General features: G+C 35.5%; 1 protein-coding gene across 1 annotated transcript in view; it reads left to right on the plus strand.

Moving 5' to 3' along the window:
- Nucleotides 1-1,923: 1,923 nt before the first annotated feature.
- Nucleotides 1,924-2,473, plus strand: part of Phum_PHUM561860 (uncharacterized protein) — a gene marked incomplete at both ends in the record, with an annotated part of 2,188 nt that continues 1,638 nt past the window's right edge. The window contains 2 exons of the mRNA XM_002431903.1: nt 1,924-1,965; nt 2,048-2,406. Of these exons, the coding sequence (XP_002431948.1) occupies nt 1,924-1,965; nt 2,048-2,406 (401 nt within the window). The remainder of the gene's footprint in view (nt 1,966-2,047; nt 2,407-2,473) is intronic.

Genomic DNA, 2,473 nt, shown 5'->3' on the forward strand with positions numbered 1-2,473 from the left:
AGATCCTTATTCTAAGATGCCAACTACCATAGGATTTTGGATTTACTCTCAGGCACTGTTCTGTCAATTGTAAATCTTTTTCCAATAGTTTTGATAACTTTCCAAATCCTCGTCGTTTTTCAACGACAAAAATATTTCTCTTCTATAATTCCATAATGTTATTATATCCGGATTTCCTGTAATAAATTACCGGTGAGATTTAAACCTTCTTCGTCTTGAATTTGTGAAGAACGTTTTTCTGAATGAATTTTTTAATGAATATTTGATTCATTATTTTTTTAAATTCTATTGCCTTTTTCTGTTTCTCTTGCCTTGGGATTTCATTTTGTTCTTCTGTCGTTCTTATTTTGACTCTCCCGTGCATTTTGTAATTTCTTTAAAAACAAATTTTACGATTTTCATTTGAAATTAATACGGGAAAAATTACTCACAATGGGAAATAGTAAAAATAGTAGTAATATGTAAACAACCATAGACATCAATTTAAACTTAATTATATCGATGGTAAATAAAGTGTCATTAGAAAAATGTATTTCACTTTAACGTGGAACTTATAAAAATATGGAAGCTTTTAACGTAGCCAATATATGAATATTTTCGTTAAATAATTTGTTTTATGTAAATTATTGGGTTGGCCAGTAAGTAACTGCGCATTTTACCAACAGATAGTTTGTCCGGTTTTTTGAGTACGTTTACGTTTATGTACAAAATAGTGCGCGAGCAAAAGACATTTAAACATGGGGAGCCAAAGCGAGCATTTCCTCCACATTTTGCTTTTTTATTTCTGAAAGGGTGTTAATGCTTCACAAGCCAATAAAAAGTTGTGGGCCGTGTAGGGGGATGAAGCCTTAATAGAACGGCAGTGTCAAAACTGGTTTGCGAAATTCCGTTCTGGAAATTTTCCTTTGAAAAATGAGGAGCGCTCCGGGCGTCCATTGGAGGTTAATGATGAGCAAATAAAGGCCCTCATTGATTATGATCGGCATAGTTCGACTAAGGACATTGTAAAGAAGCTAGATGTGTCACATACGTGCGTCAAAAACCGTCTGCGGCGTCTTGGGTACCAAAAGAAGCCTGACGCATAACCTTGGGGAACGTTAGTTAACGAGGCGACTTGGTCTTTGCGATATGCTTGTTAAACGCAATGCGAATGACCCTTTTTTGAAAGAATGGTCATCGAAGATGAAAAGCGGGTTGTTTATGATGACTTTTTGAGAAAAAGATCCTGGTCTAGGTAAGGAAACAGGCACCTTAGAACTTCTAAGGCTGTTTTTGTCAAAAAAGTTATTGTTATCATTTTGGTGGGATTACAAAGGCATAGTCTACTTTGAGCTGCTGCCACGAAATCAGATCATAAATTCAGAGGTTTACATTCGACAATTGACAAATTTAAATGATACCATCCAAGAAAAACGACCATAGCTAGCCAATAGCAAAGGAATTGTCTTTCATTACCATAATGCCAGGCCCTCCCCATCTTTAGCCACTGGACAAAAACTACTGGAGGTAGGCTGGGATGTTTTGCTGCACCCTTCATATAGTCCCAAACTAGCTCCAAATAATGAAAAAATTATCTTTTTTTCTGATTTCTAAAAAATTTTTTAAACGGACAAAAATTCCAAAACGACAATGAGGTCAATCGTACTGCATTGGATCAGTTTTTTGATCCTAAAACTAAAGAGAAAAAAAAACAATTATTTTTCATTAAATTTAAACAAATTTTTTGTAAATTTCTTTTTAATTTATAGCTTGTCTTTTAGATTATAGCTTGTACGCGTCGCGATACCACGCTAGAAACTGCCATCAATGTAAAAGCATACAAACGAACCAAACATCAAGGTTTGAGAGAAGCAAGAGCAACTGGAAAACTTGAGAAACAGCAAAAATTATAAGCGGAAAGAAAGGTAATCAATCATTGACCTAATGACCTCTAAGAAAATATTTAACAGGATAGAAGATGGAAAAGTAAGCTGGGGGGAGGAGGTGGAGGGAAATGGAAAAAAAGGGGGGAAAAGTTTCATTCTGACTCTTGTCATTGTTGTTTCAGTATTCGGATTTTGACGATTTGGAAAAGGATTTTACTCAAATGTGTAAAAATGTTCAAATATACAACGAAGAACCTTCTCTCATACACGAAGATTCAATCGTCCTTCAATCCGTGTTTACGAACGCGAGACAAAGATTGGAACAGGATGCGGAAACGGATGAGGATAAAGGTGATGATGAGAGAATCCCGTCGTTCGGATTTTATTATTTGTCGAATTTTATTTATTTTGATTTTTTAAATTTTCAGACGGTGGACGACGAGGATGGAAATTCCGAATCGGAATCCGTTAGAATGAAAATAAAAATAAAAAGTGGAAAAGGTGGAAGAGGAAGCACGAGAAGGAGGAAAACTCAACCAAAGTACACGAATAGCGATGACGAAGACGAAGATGATTGATTGGAAAGAGGAAAAAAGAAGACGAAGGAG

The sequence above is a fragment of the Pediculus humanus genome, genomic scaffold (genome assembly GCF_000006295.1).
Source record: "Pediculus humanus corporis 1103172108298 genomic scaffold, whole genome shotgun sequence".
In the NCBI taxonomy this organism is placed as follows: domain Eukaryota; kingdom Metazoa; phylum Arthropoda; class Insecta; order Psocodea; family Pediculidae; genus Pediculus; species Pediculus humanus.